Below are 23,575 nucleotides of genomic sequence, written 5' to 3'. Positions count from 1 at the left end.
CTTCCGGCCTTTGTTGGTGCTGGACGTGCGACCCGCTCTCCACCCTGAGACTCTGGCCTGCGCCATGGCCAACGATGCTGCTGTTCCCAGGGTCGAGTAGGGCAGGGTCACATTGTGGCTCCACGTCGTAATGGGCTCCAGGAGGGGGGAGTCTCCCCCATTGTGAAGCACACTAAATTTCATTGTGCTGCACAAGGTGCTGCGAGAGCAGCGGGCGGGCCGTGGAGGTGGCAACAGCAGCGGTGTCGGCCGCTTCTCTCCGCAGCAGAGGGATGAAAGGAGGGAGCCGCAGCAAAGAGTTAAAAGAGCCACATGCGGCTCCAGAGCAGCGGGTTGCCGACCCCTGGTCTAGATCATAGTCACTAAGCCCTAAAACCCAACACTCCCAGAGGTAATTTATAATTTATTGCTGAGAGGAAGAAAGTACAAGATGAACAACGCGGCTATATAAAGACCGATGGGTTTTCTCAGCACATTATTATTATTATATTTAAATTTGTATACCGCCCTTCTCCCGAAGGACTCACATTTTACTGGTAAGCGTTGAATAATAAAAAAGAGAAGAACAGGACGGTTGGCAAAAGATCCTGAAGAGCTCTCGCTATACAGTATATTGGTGTGGAATGGCAAGAAAATTGCTCAGGGTAGAAAATGTCAGATTAAGTACAAAGGCCAACGTAATAAAAGACAGAGAGAGAGAGAGAGAAAAGAAGAGAATGATTCATTATTAGCCAGGTCATCACACCTACCTCGACAGGTAATCTCCTCCTCTGCAAAAATGGAATCGGAATTGGGTCTCTTTTTACGACATGCAGTGCCTTTCTCATGTTGATAAAGATGAGATGGCCTGCCGAAGGCTTTCCCGCAATCAGAGAAATCGTAGGACCTCTCCCCTGTACGGACGGTCCTGCGTTTAATGGTTTTGGAAAGCCCGGTAGCTCTACGATCACAATCATCGGGGCCCTTGGATTTCCCTTTCTGAGGGCTCGGAAGTTTCTTCATCATCACCTTTAAGGTTTTCAGCCCGTATATTTGAGAGAGCTCCACTTCTCGGGACTTCCTCGGATGCAGCCTGGTAACAGGGTTAGCATCGCTGACAGCAATCAGCGAAACTGTGGAGAGCTCTCCCAGCAATTCCAGCGGGGACTTTTGCTCCTGCGTAGAATTGCTTTGGCCCTGATTAGATTCACTGGCACCTATGGGAACAAATAGATTGGTGTACAACCACCTGCATTAACAATTGGAGATGGGAGGGGGGGGAAGGAGGTAGAGGTGGAGGAGGAGAAACGACTTCCAGGGAAGAAATGGAGAGCAGAGTGGAGAAGGGTGGCAGAATAAAGAACCAGGGAGTAGACGAGCTATTTGTAATTCCTCTCCAGACAAGAAGAGACCTTGAGATCGCCCACAACTGCTCCGGACAGCTATACTGCATGAGGAGGTGGTAAGACCAGTGGTCACTAGTAGGATTAAAGCAATGAGTGATGAGAGGTTCCCATCTTTGTCCAAACCATGGTTGGTGCCTTTAAGAGGAGACTGGGTTTGAATACGTCCTCTTCTAATCATTTTCAGAAATTCCTTTTTTGCTGCTTTTTGGATAGTAAAGGTAAAGGTTCCCCTCGCACATATGTGCTAGTCGTTCCCGACTCTAGGGGGTGGTGCTCATCTCCGTTTCAAAGCCGAAGAGCCAGAGCTGTCCAAAGACGTCTCCGTGGTCATGTGGCCGGCATGACTAAACGCCAAAGCCGCACGGAACGCTGTTACCTTCCCACCAAGGGTGGTCCCTGTTTTTCTACTTGCATTTTTAAGTGCTTTCGAACTGCTAGGTTGGCAGAAGCTGGGACAAGTAACAGGAGCTCACCCCATTACACGACACTAGGGATTCGAACCGCTGAACTGCCGACCTTTTGATCGACAAGCTCAGCGTCTTAAGCCACCGCATCCCTGTTTTGGATAGTAGTAACTTTCAAAATGGCAACATTTACTACATTGGGTGAGATTCCTTCAATCCTTAGCAAAAGCAGTTTTAAATACAAATATAACGACTTAATACTTTTTGGGGGGGAATAAACAGAGCCTTGGTAGTACAGTGGTCTAAAGCACCCTGTTATTAAGAACAGCTGCCTGTAATTACTGCAGGTTCGAATCTCGCCAAGGCTCAAGGTTGACTCAGCCTTCCATCCTTTCTAAGGTAGGCAAATTGAGGACCCAGTTTGTGGGGGCAATAAGCTGACTTTGTATAAATATACAAAAGAATGAAGGCTATTGCTTAGCGCATTGTAAGCAGCCCTGAGTCTCCGGAGAAGGGCGGCATATAAATCAAATTTAAAAAAAAAAAAAAAACCAGCCATAGGGTGATTAGAACTTTGGATTTGGAAAGTTACAAACCGATTAAGGATCTAGATGGATTTGAAATAAGATTCTGAAACCAAATAAATAAGAATCCTTCGTGTAGGAAACGGCTGTTGCTTTGAATACTTTTTTTAAAAAAATGACAAAATGGCATTTTAAAAATTGGACACTAGACGGAATCAGAAGGAACTACCGTACTTTTTGGAGTATAAGACGCACCGGAGTATAAGACGCACCTTAGTTTTTGGGGAGGAAAATAGAAAAAAAAATTCTGCCTACCAGGTATTCATCTGGCTAGCGTCCTTAGTCTGGTCAGCTTCAGCACATTAGTTCGCTGGTTTTGAGCATGTATGCGCACTACGCTTGCATGTGCCAGGTTGGGGATAAAAAACAGCTTCTTAAGCACAGCTGATTGTTGGAGAGAGAAGCAATGAGAAAAGCAGGCGAAGCACGGAAGATCGCTTCACTCGCTAGCGCCTCGTTAGGGCTGGACAAAAAGCTTCGAAAAAGCTACATTTGGAGTATAAGACGCACCCAAATTTTCAGCCTCTTTTGGGGGGGGGAGTGCATCTTATACTATGAAAAATACAGTAAATAGTACAATTAAAGAAGAAAATCCCTTAAAATTTGACTTGCTAATACAGAATGGAACAATTATTTTTAACACTCGACATATTGAAGAATATTTGTGAAGAAGGGGCCCAGGTTTCTTGAGAAATTCAATTTAAGGGTCTGCTTCTATAGACTGTATTTAAAAGAGGAAGAGGAAGAAGTTTTACCTGACAAGATTAATATCACCATTCCGATCAATGAACTCAGAGAAGTCAGGACACTTGGGATAGGTTCAGAAAGTCCTTTTTTGAGTACATCGTGTCGGCAATTAAAAAAGGTGAAGCTAGCTCTAAATAGTTTCCCCGCTTAGAGTTAGTTAAACGAATAGGATTCTCTCCTCCCCTGTCTCTTTTAGGTCACATGGGCCAATCAGATCAGCCACAGATTCCCGCTCAGCTCCGACAGGTGTCTGTTGATGTGGCCTTGGTTCCCACGCTGGCTGCTAGATGTTTTGACTACCAGCTGAGGTATTCCTAAATTCCTAAATTCCCCCATCCCCCACCGGGAATGGCAACCAAGAAACGAAAAAGAGTTAAGCATGAGAAAGGAAGGCTTCAGCTGAAGTCGTTTTCCAGGTTGACAATTAAGACTGATCTGAAAGTGTATTTTAAAATAATAGGCTGCAGGAATGATGTGGAAAAAGATGTTACGCTGGATAACACAAATGCCACTGGCTGAAATGTAAACAAAGCAAGATAATTTGACCTGGATAACTTTCTTACATTGGATTTAGAAAAGAGATGTTAAAATTTGGGAAAAAAATTGTGAGGAAAGACAAGCAAAAATAAGGAGGAGGGAAGGAATCAAGCTCTAGGACAGGGATGGCTAACCTTTTTTGTATCGCGTGCCAAAAGTGGGAGCGCCAGGGGGGGTGTCACGCGCACACGTGCCCACACCCATAATTCAATGTGACCCACCCCCCTGAGCATGAGCATGCGCATGCGACTCCCCCGCGCTCCCCCCACTTTTGGCACGTGATGGCATGGTGGGCCCGGTAGGCCAATTTTTTTGCCCTCCCCAGGCTCCAGAGGCTTTTCTAGCCCGTTTCCCAACGTCTGGTGGTCCCGGAAGGCCGGAAAATCAATGGTTGGCACGCGCATGCATGCTGGAGCTGAGGTAGGGCAACGCTCGCGTGCCCACAGATATGGCTCTGCATGCCACATGTGGCACGCGTGCCATAGGTTCACCATCATGGCTCTAGGACATTATTTGAGGGGAGTGTTAGGATATGGTCTGAGCCTAACAAGTTGTCCAGGCAATGTATGTATTCTGTGACTTTAATATGAATATGTACTGTGTGACTTTAAAGTTTTACTGCTGATTCACTGTAATGCTGAGTCATGCTGTAATTAGATAATCACTGGTTGTGAACGTATTTAAGAAAGGTACTGTAAAGTATTCAGTTGATGATAAGCTACCATAGTGTGTGGAGTTGCTATCCATTGTGCTATCATCATTGGATGGATCTGCTACCATTGTGGTTTGTGAACCAGAGTGAGTGTGTTATTCTAACCAACTACTGTTTGTGTGGTAAGAAGAGTTTCTGTATCACTGGACTGATTTAACTGGCAAAGACTTGGATTGATTTAAAGACTATGATATATTTTTTTCACTATAAAGTAAACTTTTGGTAAACCAGCTTGCACATCTCTTATCAAGTGTCAAGATTATTAAAAATAAAGGGAAGGGAAATAAAAAGTTCAAGGTTATTAAAAGGAAGGAATATAAAATTGTTTTATTTAATCAAGGTTAAAATAGATATGTTATTTCCAGTAACCCTTAGTGGACTTTGGCTGACCAAGACTAAAAAAATGAAGCTTTAAAGATTTTTTAAAAAGAAATAAAAGATGAGATATGGGAAGAAGAGAACAGTTGAAGAGAAGGTGATGAGTTACTAAAATTGTTTATACCTGTACTACCCCAAGAAAAGGAATTAAAAAAAAAAACTAAATGAATGGAGACAAACCTAAAGCCAAGTCATCTGGTAACATTAATTGAACAAGTCATGCTGGCTAGGGAATTGCAGGAATTGAAATCTACCCATCTTAAAATTGTTGAGATTGAGAAATCATGATTTGATGGCTTGTAATCTCCATCCTGCTTATTCTTTATCCCCAGGAAAGCAGACAGACAGACAAACAGACAGGCAGACAGATAGACAGACAGAGGAACCTCTAATTTGGAGTGGCCTTCACTGCTTTGCATGAAGAACCTTCCTGGTTCAATCTTCAGCATCTCCAAGTGGCGTTGGAAGACACACGTGAATTAAAACTCAGGGGGAAAAAAAAACATTGCAAGGCACGGTTGACAAGCCTGAAGTAAAGAGTCTCAAAGGTACTTTTTTTTTTTTTCAAGGAGGCAACTGGACTTTCTGGGTTTTTTTCTTTTGAAGACGTTTCGCTTCTCATCCAAGAAACTTCTTCGGCTCTGACTGGATGGTGGGGAACGGAAGGATTTATACTCCTTGCAGATAGCTGGTCATTTGCATCCTTTGAAAGAATCGTTGAGGGCACTTGGAGGTTTCTCTGGGACCTCAGGGTCACCTGAGTGGTGCAAATGGCTGTGGAGCCTCCTTGGAACTGCTGAAAAGACTGTGTTGTAGACTGGAGATAAGATGATGCCGTATCCCTCTCCCTCTGTGAACCCTGAGGACACAGATAAATCTCCAGGTGGCCTCAATGACTCTCTAAAAGAATGCAGAATTGACCTGAGGGGTCCTTGAGGATCTCTGAGCTTGGTTATTTTCTTGCAGACGTTTCATTACCAAGCAAGGTAGCATCATCAATGCTGTACAGTATGCATTATTTAGCATTAGCCACTAATTCTACTCTAGTATGCTGCCAGAAGCGAAAGATTTGATGGCAGAAGCAAGGAAGGAAGGAAGGAAGGAAGGAAGGAAGGAAGGAAGGAAGGAAGGAAGGAAAGGAAGGAAAGGAAGGAAGGAAGGAAGGAAGGAAGGAAGGAAGGAAGGAAGGAAGGAAGGAAGGAAGGAAGGAAGGAAGGAAGGAAGGAAGGAAGGAAGGAAGGGCGTGAGTTTCAGCAATGAGTTTTGGGACAGAGGGAGGGAGGGAGGAAGGGAGCAGTTTCCAAACAAGCATGCTCAAAGCTGAAATGCAAAATATCAGGACCATCCAACAGAGGTAGCCTGGCTATGGACCTCAACTTCCAGGATTTCCCCAGACAGCACATCACAAGGGAAACTACTGCTGGAGAAAACCATCTCTTGTGAATTTGAGAGTTGGAAGTCCACGAGTCTTAAAAGTTGCCAAGGCTGGGAAACCGGCATAAAGGAACTAAGCAGTGGTCTCAAGAGCGCTTTTTTCGTTTGTTATGTTTTCTGGCAGTTCGACATTATTGCTCGGTTCTAATATTCTATCAACTCTTTACTTCTCGCTCCGCATATATTTCAGAGGGCATGTCTTTCATCAGAATATTTAAATACAGGTAGTCCTTGACTTACAACACTTCAGTTAGTGACCGTTCAAAGTTACAGCAGCACTGAAAAAAGTGACTTATGACTTGTAGCATCCCCACGATCTTGTGATCAAAATTCAGATGCTTGGCCACTGGTTCATACATATGACGGTTGCAGCGTCTCAGCATATGACGATTGCTGTGTAATCAACGAATAACCAGGTGACTAACTTATCCAACTGCAGTGAGTCATTTAACCACTGTGGCAAGAAAGGCCACAAAATGGGGCAAAACTCGCTTAAAAACAAGCAATGGTACTTAAGACTTATAAACCGCTTCACAGGGCTTTACTTTAAGCGGTTTACAGAGTCAGCATCTTGCTCCCCCCAACAATCGGGGTCCTCATTTTACCGACCTCGGAAGGACGGAAGGCTGAGTCAACCTTGAGCCGGTTACAATCGAACTGCCAAATTGCTGGCAGCCGGCAGTCAGCAGAAGTAGCCTGCGGTACTGCATTCTAACCACTGCGCCCCCACGGCTCTTATGTCTCACTTAACAAGACATTTCGGGCTCAATCATGGTCGTAAGTTGAGGACCGCCTACAAAATGCACCAATCCAAGCGTCACAGACTCACCTCTGCGCATTAACTGTCGTGAGGAAAACCTCCTGTTGGTGTGGAGTCTCCGGTGCCGACACATGTTGGATTGCCACTTGAACAACTTGCCACACTCGGGACATTGGTAAGATCTCTCATCTGTGTGGACTTTCATGTGTTCGGCGAGTCCTGAATGGCTACTTTTAACGACGCCGCATGTAAAGCAGGTGTATTCCTCTTTCATTTGGAAGCTGGAGTTTCTCATCCCGGTTCTTCTCACGCGTCTGTTGGTATCATCCAGCGGAAGGTGAATCTTCTGGTGATTCTCAAAATATGACCTGCCTCGGTATGTTTTCCCACATTCAAGACACTCGAACACCTCTTTTGCTGCATGGCTTTTCATGTGTCTTAGCAGATCCGAGTAATAGTAACTTTTGTGTCCGCACTCAAGACAGGTGTGCTTCTTCTCCAGTGGGTAATATTTGTTTTTTTTCTGAAAGGGTCTTCTCCGACGTCGGGTGCATTTCTTCTTCTGCATTTCTTCCTGCTGCCTTGCGCCCAGTGGTTTCTCGGGATCAAGCAGGGAAGACTCCGGACTCAAGGAAGTGGCGCCCGAGGATTCTTCTTCTTGCAGGGTCTCAAAGTCATCTTCTGTCTCTGAAATGGCCTGCTGAAAAGTCTCTATTTTGATCTCCCCTATGATTCTTCCACCTGGTGCCGAAGGGCAGGAGAAAACGTGAGAAGTCACTTTCCTACACCAGGGACCGTACAATGCGAGTTTGTTTCAGCCGAATAGTGAGGTGAAATGATGTCAGGCAAACTTTGGCCACAAATTCATTCGCACGTGTAGGACAGATGGGGAAGGAAGCGAAGCGTACAAGAACACAAGCGAGTGGTTAGACGAGGAGACCTGAACTCATTCAGTGGTGGGATTCAAATAATTTAACAATCGGTTCTCTGCCCCAATGACCAGCTGGATGGTCACGTGACTGGGTGGGTGTGGCCAACTCGACGTCATTCCTGTCGAGGGACACTTCACCTCACCCGGCCTCTTGTGACTGTGGGGATGCGGCAACAGTCATAAGTGTGAAAAATGGTCATAAGCCACTTTTTTCAGTGCCATTGTACCTTTGAATGGTCACTAAATGAACTGTTGTAAATCAAGGATTACCTGTACAAAAATACAAAAAGTTTCTTTGCTTGCAAAAAGCTGCCCTAAATACCAGATTAGAAATGGAGGAATACACACTGAAGATCAATGACAGTCACAGCCATCACGGAAACCTAAACCATTCTGTCTGAATACCTTCCTTCTGATCAGCAATACCTACAATCCGGAGTTACAAATCAGGCAGGGTGCCAGAGCACCTTGAGGAATTAAAATAGTTAAAATGCAACAATAACTATCAGCAGCCAACTCTTGCTCATAAAGTGAAACCCTTTAGCAGTGAGGTCATTTAAGCTTTCCAGAAAGTGCCTGGGTACTTTCAAGCTTTTTGCCAAGCTAAAGAGACAAATTAACAAAGTATATAGGGGACCCAGGTTCAAGTCTTGGCCCTCCCAAGCTTGTCAGGATCAAAATAAAGTTAGAACATTCCACAGATATCTAAATAAACTTGAAGGCTGGTGCCATGTTACTAAGCCTTATTATCATGAGAAAAAACTAAAACGAATTTGAGGATCCACATCCCTATCTCTTTTTTTAAAAAATCTTACTATCAGTGAGCAATCATGTGCCTTGGCCACTCCAAAACAATGAGACTCCTGTCCCAAATATGCTTTTTCAAGAGGCAACTGGAGTTTCTGGAAACCAAGAAAGTCCAGTTGTCTCTTGAAAAAAGCACCTTTGGGACAACCATGACCTGGTTGATTGAAGAATCCCCATAGACAAGAGACTCCTGTGCTCAGTGAACTGACAAAGCACCCTTTCCCACCCAGGAGAAGCAAACCTTAGATCCATTTGCACCCCTTAAAGATACCAGCTGCTCTCACTCATCTCACAAGATATCCTAAGGAAATCATCCAGATTTAAGGAAAGATCACATGCCCCCAGAAACGCAGTAAAAAAATCAGAGTGCCAAGCTTGCATCCTGCCTCTTGGAAGTACACCCCAAAAGGAAGTGCCAGGAACCATTGAAGCAGTGTAAAAAGCTTTAAAAAAAGAGAAGCAGCTCTGGCTAGTCTGGGCGTACTGGGCGTACTCCTAAGAACCATTAACTGCTGTTACAATGTAACAAGGCTTAACCCAGAGGCAGTTTTGGAAACCGTTTAAAGATAAACTGGATTAAGCTAGAAAGAACACAGAGAGGCACACCAGAATGTCTTCTTCCTGGCTTCCTGACAGGATTAACCCTTAAAGTGGGAAAAACAAAAGGCTGTTGGAAGATTTCTTCCAACAGCCGGTTCGCCGGACTACTCAGAAAGTTAACAAACGGTTCTCCTGAACCCGTGCGAACCAGCGGAATCCCATCACTGAAGTCATTGGTAGCCTCACGTGGCAATGAACAAGGACATACATTTCATTTTGCAGCTACTAAGAGGGTTGGACGAGCAGGCACAAAAACAGCCAGGGAACTGATTGATGCCTGGGAAATGGGGACCCTTATCAGTCAATTGAGTGCTGATTTACTATAAGTTTCTCAAGTACCATATTTTTTGGATTATAAGATGCACCAGACTATAAGACACACCTTAATTTTTGGGAGGAAAACAAGAAAACAATTCTGCCTCTACCTACCAGCATCAGAATCAGCGGCATCCTCACTTCCACTCAGATTTTGATAACGAGTAGCACGGATCTATCCGTTTAAAACAAACCCTATCACTCTACGCGCATTTAACTGGAGTGGCTGGGATGGGGGATGATTTTCATGGGGGAGAAGAGGGACTTGGCACCGAAGGCTCCACTCTCGAGACGCTCTCATCTTCCTACCTATAGCCATAGGCGTTGAAAGCCTGGCTTTCTTGGAGCAAGGCCCCATAGAGACACAGCACTTCAGTCCTCCTGGACACTGCCATCTCGTAAACATGCTGCTGGGCTTCCCGGAAAGCCCCCTGCGCCTTTGCTGCCTCAGTCAAAGTCTGATTCCGGAAGCGGCCCGGGGAAGCGCAGAGGTCGGGACTTGGTTGACGAAGCAGGTGCTGTGCAGGGGGCGTAAGGCAAGGCGCTGCCACCCAAAACACTGTTACCATGATCTCCGCTATCTGGAGATCTCAGCTCCAAAAAAAAGGGCGTGCGGAGGCAAAAAAGAGCATCGCATTTTCGGGCGGTTCCATGTAGTTTCAATGGGGCGATTGAAATGATCCGTTTCGGGTGGTCAAAAGGCCAAGCGGCTGTAGGGAGCTGAGACATTTATCCTTCACGGTACCTCCCCAGCTGCTCAGTGCAGTTCAGTTTAAGAGAGCAAGGGGGGGGGGGGGAAGAACCAACCTTGACCGCGGATGGAGCCCCTCTGGGCACAAAGACCGTTTGGGAGAAGGTAGCTGAGGAGGGAGGCGTGCAAGGGAAGGCGCAAGGGCGGGCGGGGGGGAGGGGGACTGCAGGAGAAGCAACCCTTCTCCCCTTCTTCCAGTAACAGGAGTATGTGTCTTCTCAACGTGCCCAGAGTTTTCTTCTTCCCCTTTAACCCATTTTTTCCAGCAAGCCGAGCTGGCTTAAGAAGAAATTTTAAATATTTTAATTGGTTTGTGATTTTTAATTTTTGGGCCAAATTTATATATATTTTAATTGTTTTTTAATATTTGTATTTCATGTTCCTAATTCTGGCTGTACACCGCCCTGAGTCCTCAGGGAGAAGGGCGGTATATAAATTGGAAATAAAATAAATAAAATAAAATAAAATAAAATAAAATAAAATAAAATAAAATAAAATAAAATAAAATAAAATAAAATAAAATAAAATAAAATAAAATAAAATAAAATAAAATAAAATAAAATAAAATAATAAAATAAAATAAAATAAAATAAAATAAAATAAAATAAAATACTGAGAGCACTGAGTCCTCCCAGGGTCTGCCTGGAAGCGGCTCCAGGAGTTCTGACGGCTGCCTTCACAACTTGTGCGAGGACTGGACTTTCCCACTCCCTACAGCAGCAGACTTCTCCTTAGCCTCCCGAGATTTCTGCCACCATGGCTGCTGTGCAGCATAGGGCGAGGGTGGTTTGTGCAGACCACCTGCAGGCTTCGGGTGTGCTGAGTGGGTTTGCATCTTCAAGGAACTGGTGGCTTGCTGGGAGCTGCGCAAGAGGTGTAAGGCAAGCTGCTGCCACACTGTTACTGCGATCTCCGCTGCCTGGAACCGCCCGAAAACGCAATGCTCTTTTTTTGCCTCCGCACGCCCCGTTTTTGGAGCGGAGATCTCCAGGCAGCGGTGATTGAGGCAACAGTGTTTTCGGGTGGCAGTACCTTGCCTTATGCGCCCTGCGCAGCACCCGCTTCACCAACTGAGTCCCGACTTCCGTGCTTCCCCAGGCCGCTTCCGGAATCAGGCTCCGACCGAGGCAGCAAAGGCACAGGGGGCTTTCCGGGAAGCCTGGCACCGTGTTTACGAGATGGCAGCGTCTAGGACTGTGCTGGCGAACCTATGGCACGCGTGCCACAGGTGGCACGCGGAGCCATATTGGTGGGCACGCGAGTGTTGCCCTAGCTCAGTTCCAGCGCACATGCGCGCACCGGCCAACTGATTTTCAGGCCTTCCACTCCCACCGGAAGTCTGGAAACTGGCTGTTTCCGGCCTGTGGAAGGCCTCCGGGGGGATGGAGAAGGCTTTTTTTGCCCTCCCCAGGCTCCTAGAAAGCCTCTGGAGCCTGGGGAGGGGGAAAAACCCTACCTATCACGTGTCAAAAGCAGAGGGAAGGGGGGGGTCACGTGCACATGCGCGGGAGGGCGGGGCGCATTGAATTATGGATGTGAGCATACGCACCCGCGACCCCCCACGCACCCCACGCTTTTGGCACGCGATGGCAAAAAGATTAGCCATCACTGGTCTAGGAGGACTGAAGTGCTGTGTCTCTATGGGGCCTTGCTGCGAGAAAGCCAGGCTTTCAACGTCTACGGCTATAGGTAGGAAGACAGGGGCATCTCGAGAGTGGAGCCTTTGGTGCCAAGTCCCTCTTGTCTTATAGTCTGAAAAATACGGTACTTAGGAAGCATCCGCTTGGCAGCACAAGGAAACAACAGCCAATGATTCAATAGCTGGCCATCAACCCACCAATCAGCAACTAAAAAGCCCCCCACAACCAGGCACCATATAAATACCACACAGAGAAGAGCCCCACTGGAGAGACATTCCCTATGGAAAGGCTCAGAAAGCTTGGAAGACTAAACCTCTGGTCCCGGTAACCGACCCAGATTGGATCCTGCCATTCATTCACACAGCCTTAATATTCCCAGGGATGTATCTTGAATTTATACATTGTTTTCATTTCTTTTAACTTGCATCGCTGTTTAACTTGCATTAACATACACACTTACCAAACAGGGCGTCAGGAATTTGGTCCCCGTGTTCAGGCCTTTCCTGGAAGGTGGCTTGTGGTTGATCAATTTGGGAGTCGACTTCGGGTGTAGGAACCAGGAGTCCTTCTGGTGGAAAAACAGGCAAAGGAGGAGAAAGAGAACAAACAGATAGGGAGTCAGGATAACTGAGAATAATTCTCCTCCCATCTGAAAGGAAATAACGTTTTAAGACTCCTGGCCTAAAAGACTTCAGTGTTTGGGAAAGTCCAAGGTAGATAAAGGTAAAGGTAAAGGTTCCCGTCGCATATATGTGCTAGTTGTTCCCAACTCCAGGGGGCAGTGCTCATCTCCGTTTCAAAGCCGAAGAGCCAGCGCTGTCCGAAGACATCTCCGTGGTCATGTGGCTGGCATGACTAAACGCCAAAGGCGCACGGAACGCTGTTACCTTCCCACCAAAGGTGGTCCCTATTTTTCTACTTGCATTTTTTACGTGCTTTCAAACGGCTAGGTTGGCAGAAGCTGGGACAAGTAACGGGAGCTCACCCCGTTACGCGGCACTAGGGATTCGAACCGCTGAACTGCCGACCTTCCGATCGACAGGCTCAGCGTCTTAGCCACTGAGCCACGGCGTCCCTGTCCAAGGTAGATAGGGCTCCTCTAAGTCTCTGGAATACTAGACAACTGATTCTGGAATTAACGACAACAACAGGATTTGGTAGACGCACCAATCGTTGTTAAAAACAATACAAGTAGTCCTCGACTTACAACGGTTCATTTAGTGACCGTTCAAAGTTACAACAGCACTGAAAGAAGTGACATGACCATTTCCCAGAGTTGCGAACTTTGCAGGATCTGCATGACCATGTGATCAAAATTCAGATGTTTGGCAACCGATTCATATTTACGACTTGCTGTGTCCTGAGGTTATGTGATCCCCTTTTGCGATCTCCTGACAAGCAAAGTCAATGGGGAAGCCAGATTCACTTAAGAAACGAGTTACTAATTTATCAATGGCTGTGATTCACTTAACAACTGTGGCTAGCAAAGTCGTAAAATGGGGCAAGACTCTCTTCACAAATGTCTCCCTTAACAACAGAAGTTTTGGGCTCAATTGTGGTTATTAAGGACTCCCTGTACTGTCAAGATGCTTTGAAACTTGAATGCCCCAAACTCCAAGTTGGCACTAGTTTATCAGAGCCTTCAACATACAGAAACGGCATATAGGTAATCCTTGATTTATGACCATAATAGAGCCAGACTATCACAGTCATAAATCTTAGGTTGTAAAACCAGGGCCAGAATGGAATGGGACAACTTGCCACGACCAATTCAGCACAGGACAACTCACTGTGGGACAATTCGATAATTCAATTTAATGATTAAAAATAATTTTAGAATTATTTTTAATTTCTGTCATTCACATTTCATTTTGTCCCTCCTTTGGCACCCTTTCTTTAATGATTCTTCAATTTTAGTGTAACTCTTGTCCTGTGTCAAATTGGCCATGGCAAATATGGTTTAATACAGTTTCTCAACCAGTGAGTTTAAGAGGGGTGCGCTCAGTGGTGAAATCCAAAGTTTTTTACTACCGGTTCTGTGGGCGTGGCTTGGTGGGCGTGGTGTGGCTTGGTAGGTGTGGCGGGGGAAGGATACTGCAAAATCCCCATTCCCTCCCCACTCCTGGGGGAAGGATATTGCAAAATCTCCATTCCCACCCCACTCTGGGGCCAGCCAGAAGTGGTATTTGCCGGTTCTCTGAACTACTCAAAATTTCCGCTACCAGTTCTCCAGAACCTGTCAGAACCTGCTGGGTTTCACCCCTGGGTGGGCTTCAACTCCCAGAATTCCCCAATCATGCTTGCTGGGGAATTCTGGGATTTGAAGTCCACACTTCTTAAAAGTTACTGAGGTAACTTGCTTAACACTGTCTTAAGGCCACCCTGACACCCTTCTCAATGCATCTAGTCATGTGTGAACTCTTGGAAAGCAAACGTGGGCCTGAGTATAACAAGATGAAAGATACTCACCCAAAGCACTGGAGCTGCCGCCACTCCGATGCATGACTTCCCAGTGTAAGGGCTTCTGATCAAGACCCAATTCCTCCTTCACACGTACAGGCTCCTGAAAGAGGGAAGAACGCCAGGTTCAGTTCTCTCAAGCATCTTCTTAAAAGACACATTTGGCACAGGAATTTGTCTTCTGACTAACATGGAACTGACAATTAGAGAGCAATTTCAATTTCATCCAGAAGCAGAGTTAGTATGTAATACTAATAACAGAATAACAGAGTTGGGAGGGATCTGCTAGTCCAATCCCCAGCTCAGGCAGGAAACCCTATACCAGTGATGGCAAACCTTTTAGAGACCGAGTGCCCAAACTGCAACCCAAAAACCACTTATTTATCGCAAAGTGCCAACACGGCAATTTAACCTGGATAATGTTTTACTACCTAAAATAATGATAAGCAACGCAGAGTTCAGAGTTCTAAGAGAAACGTGATAAATGCACTTTTATGCCCTTTCATTTTTTTTTCAGCTTTTGAAATATTACGTTTAGCAACAATATCATTTCTCTTTCCCTCCCCCCCTCTCTTTCTCTCTCTCTCTCTCTCTCTCTCTCTCTCTTTTCCTCCCTCTCTCTCTCTCTCTCTCTCTCTCTCTCTCTCTCTCTCTCTCTGCCCGCTGCAGGAAAAACACGATGGAGCTGGGCTGGGGCAACGGTGCACGTGCCCATAGAGGGCTCTGAGTGCCACCTCTGGCACTTGTGCCATAGGTTTGCCACCACTGCCCGATACCATTTCAGACAAATGGTTGTCTAGTCTCTTCTTAAAAACTTCCAGTGTTGGAGCATTCACAACTTCTGGAAGCAAGTCGTTCCACAGATTAATTGTTCTGTCAGGAAAGTTCTAGGTAGCTTCTCTCCTTGATTAGTTTCCATCCATTGCTTCTTGTCCTGCCTTCAGGGGCTTTGGAGAATAGCTTGACTCCCTCTTCTTTGTGGCAGCCTCTGAGATATTGGAACACTGCTATCACGTCTCCCCTAGCCCTTCTTTTCATTAAACTAGACATATTGAATTCCTGCAACCATTCTTGGTATGTTTTAGCCTCCAGTTCCCAAATCATCTGTTGATGCTCTGCTCTGCACTCTTTCTGCGGACTCAACATCTTTTTTACATCATGGTGTCCAAAACTGGATGTAGTACTCCAAGTGTGGCCTTACCAAGGCATTATAAAGCAATACAAACACTTCACATGACCTTGATTCTATCCCTCTGTTCATGCAGCCTAGAACTGTGTTGGCTTTTTTGGCAGTGTTGTGACTCCGACCCCCGAGCCTGTCTTATCGGAGGGAGAAGGCTCCGAAAGTGAAGGAGAGGAGTTGGCCAGGCTTCCCTCTCCAGGACTCTCCTCTCTGGCAATGCCTCAGGTGTCTTCCGAAGAAGAAGAGATTGGCCAGGAGCCAGGTATCGCCGAGCAGTCGCAGTCGGACAGTGATGGAGATAAGTCTTGGCTGGATCCACGCCAGCATCGGAGAGACAAGCGCACGCAGCAGAAAAGGAGGCGTGCCAGAGATTAAGCTGAGTCACTGGACCACACCCCACAGGGGATAAAAGGGGGTGTGGTGGCCATTCAGGCTCTGTGACGGACAAAACTAAACAACTAGCGAGTCGCATTGTATCTCTGAAACTACGTTATCTGCCTGCCTTGGATTTAATACGGACTGGACTTGACAATTCTGTAGCTTTGTGTATTTGTTTTGGTTCTCTGTGAATAAAGTTCTTGGCAAGCAGCTACTGGGTTGCTGCCAATCCTGTTATCGAAGGAATTTATTGTCTGCAAGTTTTATTTAACCCCTGGCTGTTTGTGTGCATGTGTGAGACGGGGACAGAACAGGCAGCTGCTGCACACTGCTGGCTCATATTTAAATGGTTGTCCACTAAGACTCCAAGATCCCTCTCACAGTCACCACTATTGAGCAAGGTACCACTTATACTATATCTATATAGGTTTTTCTTTTCTAAATGTAGAACTTTACTTTTTTTCCCCATTGAATTTCATTTTGTTAGAACTTCTAGAACAGGGGTGTCAAACTCGTGTAGTCACGGCGTTGTCATGTGACCTATCGGGACTTTCCTTCGCTAAACCGGGCATGGGCGTGGCAAGCGACACATCAAGCCTGCGAGTTGAACAGCCCTGTTCTAGAATCAGTTTAACATGGCTTTATATTTTTAGAGATCAACTTGGCTGCCAGACTGTTTACCAAATGAACTTTATGCTCTAGTGAGCTTTAGCAGAACGTGCCAAATGATTTGAAGATCATTTTCTTCCAGAGAAAATTGGTCATTGTTTCAGTCTGGGAGACAAAAGAAATCTGACTTCAGAAGCTTCTTCAAACTTGGTACCCACTTCATTTGGAAGACCTAACCCCTTTCTGCAATGGTGACTCATCATCGCGAGAACCTCCATTTTGTCTGACTTTGTTTTAAGGTAGAGGTGGAGAACGATGGCCCCTTTATGACTTGTGGACTTCAACTCCCAGAATTCCTGAGCCAACATGGGGGACGATGACCCCTTTAGGACTTGTGGCCTTTAACTCCCAGAATTCCTGAGCCATCCACTGGGAGATGAAGTCCACAAGTCATAAAAAGGCCATCATCTCCACCTCTGTTTTAAGACTAGTCTAGGTTCCCCTCTTGTCATTATCAACATTATTAATAATTCTCATTAATTAGGAAATCCATAAATCACACCTTCAATTTTTTTTTCCATTTTCAGTCAAAAGTCCATCTTTTTTTTTCAGGCAGTTGGTAAAATCCATACTGAGTCAACATACCTCAGTGGTTCCAGTCTCAGCCATTTCCAGTCCAGCTGTTGATGGGTGGCCTAAGACCGAGTTCCTTGTGGGTGTCATTTCACTGGCTGTGAAACAGAAGAAGAGAAGTTGAGAAAGGGATCCAGGATTTAGCTTTCGTTGCCCTCTTAGAACGCCAATACATTAAACACTTTGGCTCATCAGTGCTATCTTCATTGGCATATAATTTTTATTAGAAATTCTAACATAGGTAAAAGATAAACATAACATACAGGGAAAAATTAAGTAGAAAAAAGGGACAGAAAAGTGCAAAGAACAGTAAAAAATGATATCCAGGTAGTCCTCGGCTTACAACAGTTCATTTAGAGACCGTTCAAAGTCACAACGGTGCTGAAAAAAGTGACTTATGACCATTTTTCACACTTATGATCGTTGCAGCATCTCAACGGTCCCAGGATCAGAATTCAGATGCTTGACAACTGACTCATATTTAGGGCAGTTGCAATGTCCAAGAATCTTTTGCGACCTTCTACCCAGCAAAGTCAATGGGGAAGCCAAATTCACTTAACAACCATGTTACTAACTTAACAACTTCAGTGATTTCCTTAACAACCGTGGCCAGAAAATGTTGTAAAATGGGGCAAAACTCACTTAACCAATGTTCCATTTAGCAACGTAAATGTTTGTGGTCGTAACTCGACTACCTGCGGTGACTTCCGATCTTTTTTTATATCTGTTACAACCCTCCTCCCTCATTACATTTTATTTATTAAATTTATTCGCCCCTTATTTCGCCATGGGGTGGCTGTAGGTCAGGGATGGCTAACCTTTTCCGGATCGAGTGCCCAAAGCACACGCATGCCCGAACCTCCAAAATGCAACGCACAGCTCCTGCGCATGTGCCCCGCCTCCTGCACATGCAGCCCCCACATGCGCCCCTGCCCGTGTTGTAAATCAGAGGTCCAGGCTTTTGCTCTGTTCCAAGATGTCTCTCTTGCTCTCCCCGAGAGCTTTATTTTTATACAGTTTTACACAGGCAGATAAAAGGCAGGCAAGCAACAGTGTTCTAATTGGACAAATTATTCACCCTCCTCTCAAGATGCCATCCTCTGAAGGTGAAATGGTGAAATAATCCAGATCAGAGCCAAAATGAGATAAACAGGCAAGATTTTTTTTTTTAAATTTGATTTATATGCCGCCCTTCTCCGGAGACTCAGGGCGGCTTACAATGCGTTAAGCAATAGCCTTCATACTTTTGTATATTTATACAAAGTCAGCTTATTGCCCCCACAAACTGGGTCCTCATTTCACCTACCTTAGAAAGGATGGAAGGCTGAGTCAACCTTGAGCCTTGGAGAGATTCGAACCAGCAGAAAAGATTCACAGAGCATGAGCTAAGGCAGTGTGCTGCTGTTAGCAGGCACTACAAACTTTGACCTACCTCTACATCCCTGCACATGCTGACCCCCCGCACCTGACCTGCCCCCACCCCACGCATGCGCAGCAGAGACCCTACGACCAGCTGGCTGGCGGGAGGTGCGTGCACATGTGCGGCGGAGCTGAACTGGGCTGATGGTTCGCATGCCCAGAGAGGGTGCTGCGTGCCACCTGCGGCACGCATGCCCTAGGTTTGCCGTCATGGCTCTAGGTTCCCTTCTTCTTCTATCAATACTTTTTAATTAGCAAATCCATAAATCGTCAATTTAATCTTTTCCCCCATTTTCAGCGAAAGGGCCACAATGGATTTACTCGTCAGGGTTATTTTCTTTTCAGTCAGTTGGTGTGGGCATATTTTATGCACAACCGGTTTGTGGTCTGGGCATAAATCCACCAACAGGCACACCCACTAGGAAAACAAACAACCCAAGTTGATAAACGAAGCTACTGACTTTTATGTACAGGTAGCCCTCGACTTACGACAGTTCTCTCAGCGACCGTTCAAAGTTACGACGGCACTGAAAAAAGGGACTTATGACCGTTTTTCGGAGTTACGGCCTTTTGCAGCATTCCCCACGATCACGTGATCAAAACTCAGATGCTTGGCAACTGTTTCATACTTAGGACCGTTGCAGTGTCCTGGGGTCATATGATCCCCTTTTGCAAACTTCTGACAAGCAAACTCAATGGGGAAACCAGGTTCGCTTAACAACAGTGTCATTTAACAACCGCGGTGATTCGCTAAACCACTCTGGCGAGAATGGTTGTAAAATGGGGGGGAAGCGTACTTAACAAACATCTCACTTAACGACAGAAATTTTGGGACCAATTATGGTCGTAAGTCGAGGACTGCCTGTAATTCCTTCCCCGACCAACCAATTTCCCCCCTCCCCCTTTCAACTGACCTCCAGGGTTGTAGTGCTGCCTCCCCTCTGGGTCCAGGGAACTAACTGAGACCTCTGGCAAAGGAGCCTAAAAAGGACAAAGAACGAGCTGTAAATAACTTCCCCACTGCATTTTCTGCTTTTTCAGCAATGGTCAGCAATGAAAACATTACATCGGGATTGATTACCGTATTTTTCGGAGTATAAGACGCACCAGAGTATAAGAGACATCTACCTTTTTTTGGTGAGGAAAACAAGAAAAAGAAATCTGCCTCTGCCTCCCAGAAATTTTGCCTCTTTGTAGCAAACAGCCTGCTTTACTTTCATTTTCGTTTTCAGCATAGCTTGACAAGGAAAAAAAAATCTGCTCCAGCAATTTACCTCTTTGTAGCAAGCTGCAGAGCCCTGCATAAAACAGCTGAGAGCAAATCAGCTGAGTGTCGGGAGGCCGATCCAATCAACTTGTGCTAATTAGGCTGTACTGAAGCTGAAAGGAGCTGTTTTTTCTTGCTGTTTGCTTGCAAGGATTTAACTGCTGCGAGGCAGAGGCCAAAAGGTGGGGACTAGTCGGTAGGCTGGGCTACATTCGGTGTATAAGACGCACCTAAAATATCACCCCCTTTTAGGGGGGGGAAGAAGGTGCGTCTTATACTCCAAAAATACAGTAATATGGACCAGGTGTATGCAATTCTTCACTTGGTTACTGAATTCATCTTTTTTCCCCAGGGTTCACACGACGTTACAGGTGCTAAGCAAGCTTAAAGCTAACAAGACTGAATTCACTGGGCAAACACAACCAGCCAAGTCTCCTTAACTCATAAACCTGGATGAGGATGAAGGTTCGTTCTCCGACTTGTGAGTTGGGTTTCCAAACGTTTCATTATCAGGCCAGGTAACATCTTCAGCGGAGTTTAGGCAGGGGTGAAACGTAAAGTTGGTTACTACTGGTTCTGTGGGCATGGTATGGTGGTGGTGGGGTTAATGGGACTGGGTGGGTGTGGCCAACTTTTTTTTTTTAACTTTTAAAAGTATTTTTTCTACAACCTCTTCAGCTGAAGAGGTTGCAGAAAAAAATGCTTTTAAAAGCCTCTGACAATCCCAGCTGAGCTGCGGGATCATCAGAGGCTTTTTTTTTACTTTTAAAAGCACTTTTTCAGCCGAAGAGGCTGTACAAAAAATGCTTTTAAAAGTAAAAGAAAAAAAGCCTCTGATGATCGCACGGCTCAGATGGGCATGGGGGCGGGGACAGGGATTCTGCCGCCATCACTACCGGATCGGGTGATCCGGTCCGAACCAGGAGCATTTCACCCCTGAGTTTAGGGGATATCAGGTCTGTCTTCTGTTTATAAGGGCTTCATGGGGTCAGCAGGTCTTGTGATGGGACGGTCATGTCAGGTATGGGTTTAGTGATGTGAGGGGTCAGGTGTGAGTCGTGAGGGGACAGTTGTGGGTCTAGTGATGTGAAGGGTCTTGTGAGGGTCACGTTAGGTGAGGGTCTTGTGAAGAGTCTTGTGAGGGGTCAGGTGAGCGTCTTGTGAGGAAGCCTTTTATAAGCAGAAGAACACCAACACTGACAATCTTGGAGAATGAATCTCTACCCTCATCCTACACCTGAGCTACAGATAATCACCAGTATAGCATAATTATTCTGGTTCCAGGATATCCTGAGGACTGGCTACCTCATAAATTTAGTTATCTAGGATTTAATCAGCAAAAGAGCCTTCTCCAACTTGGAGAGCCCTCCAGATGTGTCCTCTTCCTCCTCCTACCTTCTGTACAGGCTGGATGGGAAACAGAAGCATCTACAAGCAGGGATCTCCAACCGTGGCAACTTTATGACTGGTGGACCTCAAACTCCCAGAATTCCTCAGCCAGCACGACTGGCTGAGGAATTCTGGGAGTTGAAGTCCACCAGTTGTAACGTTGCCATGGCTGGAGACCCCTGATCTACAGGGACTCTTCCTTCTCCCTGCAAAGAGCACTCAGGTCCCAAATGTCCATTCCTTACCTGCCAATCAGAGGTCCTGGGTGCGTGACGATGACCCATCAGGAATTCTTCTGCCAACGCTACCATCTCGACGCAGTCCTTCGGCCCGCATTCCCGCACCCAGTTCTGGGCTTCGGCGGGCAGCATTCCCAGAAGCTGTTCTTGGATGATCATCTCTAGGATCTGCTCCTTGGTGTGACTCTCAGGTTTCAACCACTGGCGGCAAAGATCCTGGAGTTGGCTATACACCCTGCGGGGTCCTTCCAGCTCCTGGTAGCAGCACTGCCGGAAATGCTGGCGTTTCATTTCCATACGGAAAGCATCCGCTCGCAGGATGGCGGCCTTCACCTTTGCGTAGTCGCTCCTATCCCGGGCATCCAGTCTCAAGAAGGATTGCTCCATTCCTACCCGCAAGGCTGGCAGCAACTGGCGCACCCATTCTTCTCGGGGCCACTGGCAAGCTTCGGCCACTTGTTCGAAGGCCATCAGAAACGCCCGAGTGTCATCCCAGGGAGCCATATCGGTTAACTGGAGGTTTCCCCACCCCGTGTTGGCGGGTTGCAGCGTGTTCAGAAATTCCTGCCACTGGGCTTCCCACTGCTGGGGTAAAGCCGGTTCTGGCTGTTGGTTTGGCTGCCTTGGCCCCCCTTTAAAATACATCACCTGGACAATGCGCGGGACTTTTCCTGGGCCTTCCAAACCCTTTTCCATGGTTTTGTGCCTTGCCCTGAAATGGAGAGGCAGGCCTTGCAGCTCCTGTGGCGGTTTTGGCGTCTTTTGAAGTTTTCAGGGTTTTTGGTTCTTTCTTCCAAGGAACCCCATAAAGGGGAAAGGAAGTGTGGAGGACTTTCTGGAAGACAAATAAGAAAGACAGCATGTCAGGATGAGAGAGCAAGAGTGAGAGAGGGAGGGAAGGAGGGGAGGGAAAGAGAAGGAGGGAGGGAAAGAGAGCAAGAGAGAGGGAGGGAGAGAATGGGAGAGAAAGAAAGAGGGAGGGAGGGAAGGAGAGAGAGAGGAGGGAAAGGGGGAAAGAGAGGGAAGAAGGAGAGAATGGAAGGGAAAGAGAGCAAGAGAGGGGGAGGGAGGACAGAGAGGGAGGGGAGAGAGGGGGAGGACAGAAGAAAGAAGGAGAGAGGGAGGGGAGGGAAAGAGGGGGTAAGGAGAGAAAGAGAGAGGGAGAGAAAGGAAGACCGAGGGAGAGAGATACAAAAGATTTCTAAAAAGAATTTTTTAAAAGCTTGAGAAAAGCAAGAAACTTTTCTATCATGCCTGTATAACTTGACTCATGTTTTCTCAAATCAGTTGACGCATAACAATTTTAATATTTGGGTTGTGTGGGAATCGGGATAACCACAGGGGAAAAATGATAGGGGTGCCTAAAATTCAGAAGACTTTTACAACTCTCCTTTGAGGGTGGGGGGGGGATATTCTATGGAGATCCTCAGTCATCCCGGTCACAGTGGTCCCAAAGATGCTTTTTTTCAAGAGGCAACTGAAAACTTCCATTCCGTACCATCCAGTCAAGAGTTGAAGAAACTTCTTGGATGAGAAGCTTCTTGGACGAGTCTTCGAAGAAAAAAAAACAAGGAAGTCCAATTGCCTCTTGAAAAAAAGCACCTTTGGATGTTTCCCAGCAGATACATCTTTGAAACTGGGTCTGCTGTCTGCCACCTTTTCCAACAAGTTCTTTTTTTTTTTTGAAAGAAGCGACAAATAAAATGAATTAAAGGGCTGGATCTAACCACAGGGCTGGATGCTCCCAATTACCCCCAGCAACCTTCCCTCACTAACATTGGCTTTACACTGTGTTGTGTGCCTTTCTCTAGCGCCTGATTGAGAATGTTTGTTTGATTTGCATTTGTTTCACCAGGTCTGCAAAAATTTGAATTTCTGCAGCTCAGAACCGGTAGCTTCCCTGCTCTGATGCTTCCTCCCAACAATCTCAGTGCCAGAAACACCTGTAAATTTCCAGCTTCTTTTCCTAGTAATGGCAAAGGGATTGCAACGGTCATTAAACCAAGGTGACAG

At 46.1% G+C, this 23,575-nt stretch overlaps 1 protein-coding gene across 4 annotated transcripts in view; it reads right to left on the bottom strand.

Annotated features, from left to right (window-relative positions):
* Positions 1–23,575, bottom strand: part of LOC117662641 (uncharacterized) — a 46,461-nt gene that overhangs the window by 16,647 nt on the left and 6,239 nt on the right. For 2 of the 4 annotated variants that reach the window (XM_087884168.1, XM_087884169.1), the window contains exons 2-7: positions 21,569–22,397; positions 19,582–19,648; positions 17,261–17,346; positions 14,455–14,548; positions 12,446–12,553; positions 7,011–7,682 (exon numbers count right to left, since the gene is read on the bottom strand). In XM_087884168.1, the coding sequence (XP_087740294.1) occupies positions 7,011–7,682; positions 12,446–12,553; positions 14,455–14,548; positions 17,261–17,346; positions 19,582–19,648; positions 21,569–22,258 (1,717 nt within the window). In that variant the 5' untranslated portion in view covers positions 22,259–22,397. Of the gene's footprint in view, positions 1–749; positions 1,197–7,010; positions 7,683–12,445; positions 12,554–14,454; positions 14,549–17,260; positions 17,347–19,581; positions 19,649–21,568; positions 22,398–23,575 lie in introns of all 4 variants that reach the window. The other 2 variants (XM_034412116.3, XM_087884170.1) reach the window with 2 other exon arrangements.

This window comes from Pantherophis guttatus, chromosome 2 (genome assembly GCF_059756535.1).
Source record: "Pantherophis guttatus breed Tessera chromosome 2, ASM5975653v1, whole genome shotgun sequence".
Classification (NCBI taxonomy): Eukaryota; Metazoa; Chordata; class Lepidosauria; order Squamata; family Colubridae; genus Pantherophis; species Pantherophis guttatus.
Note: the sequence above shows the minus strand (reverse complement) of the source record. Positions and strands in the feature narration are given on the sequence as shown.